At 49.3% G+C, this 1,072-nt stretch overlaps 1 protein-coding gene across 1 annotated transcript in view; it reads right to left on the reverse strand.

The window, feature by feature from the left end:
* rims2a (regulating synaptic membrane exocytosis 2a) overlaps positions 1 to 1,072 on the reverse strand; it is a 92,278-nt gene that overhangs the window by 56,466 nt on the left and 34,740 nt on the right. The window contains exon 8 of the mRNA XM_067237414.1: positions 307 to 521. Coding sequence (XP_067093515.1) covers positions 307 to 521 — 215 coding nt within the window. The remainder of the gene's footprint in view (positions 1 to 306; positions 522 to 1,072) is intronic.

Consider the following 1,072-nt stretch of genomic DNA (forward strand, 5'->3'; position numbering starts at 1 on the left):
ACATAACGGTGCAAGACTAGTCTTTGTAGGGAACAAACAGCAGAGCAAGCAAGAGGCACCACAACACTTCCTCATTAGGCCACACCCAGCAAAGGTGCAGTCAATCACAAAAACAAAAAAAAACAATCAAGGGGGAGCTCAAGGGGAATTAATATTCAAACCAACCAAAGAAAACAAAAACATAAACAAACATCTCACCTACTCACAATCAGTGACAGATATCAACAGAGACTGGATGAGGTAGGTCAATAACTCACAACTCAAAAACAAAAGGGAGAGAATGCAGGCTAGATGAGTTGGCGGTACCTTCTCATGGCTATGGCTATGGTCCTCATTTAGGGTAGTACTACTGCACGTGTCAACACCAGAGTCTTTAACGGGGGGCTCACACCACTCCATGTCCTCTTCAAAGGAGTGGCCCCCAAAGCGAACCATTTTCTTTTGCCTCTCAGATAAGGGCTGTGTCGGGTCGGACATAAATGCCTGCTCAAATGTTTTTCTTTTTCCCCATTGACTGCCCCCTACAGGTGTGGGATAGAAACAGAAAGAAAAACAGAAAGACACGTGCGAGAGGTGTAAATAAAACAAAGAAAAACATGAGATGTCAGAGAGGGGGTGGGTGGGGGGGGGGATAGAGGGGGAGGGAGGGGGGGAGGGGGGGGAGGGGCGAGGACAGGACTCCGCATGTCTCACCAAAGACATTGGGGAGGCCTCACTGCTGTGCCAGGAAGAATGGTCCCACCAGTGGCCATCCAAATCTCCTGTGGACGGACCACACACACACACGCGCGCACACACACGCGCGCACGCACGCACACATGCAGACGCACAAGCAAGCGTAGGCACACACACGCACGCACACAAAGACACATTCAGGCACACGCAAGCACACGTACACGCGCATACACATATACATGCATGATGAGCACCAGCACACACACACACACAGACACACGTACACACACGCACACACAAAAGAGAGAAGAGCGATAGGAACCATTGAGGATACAAGAAAAAAAAAATCACAAACTCACCCACACCAGACACGGACACACGCATACACAGATATATA

Source organism: Osmerus mordax, chromosome 6, assembly GCF_038355195.1.
Source record: "Osmerus mordax isolate fOsmMor3 chromosome 6, fOsmMor3.pri, whole genome shotgun sequence".
Lineage (NCBI taxonomy): Eukaryota > Metazoa > Chordata > Actinopteri > Osmeriformes > Osmeridae > Osmerus > Osmerus mordax.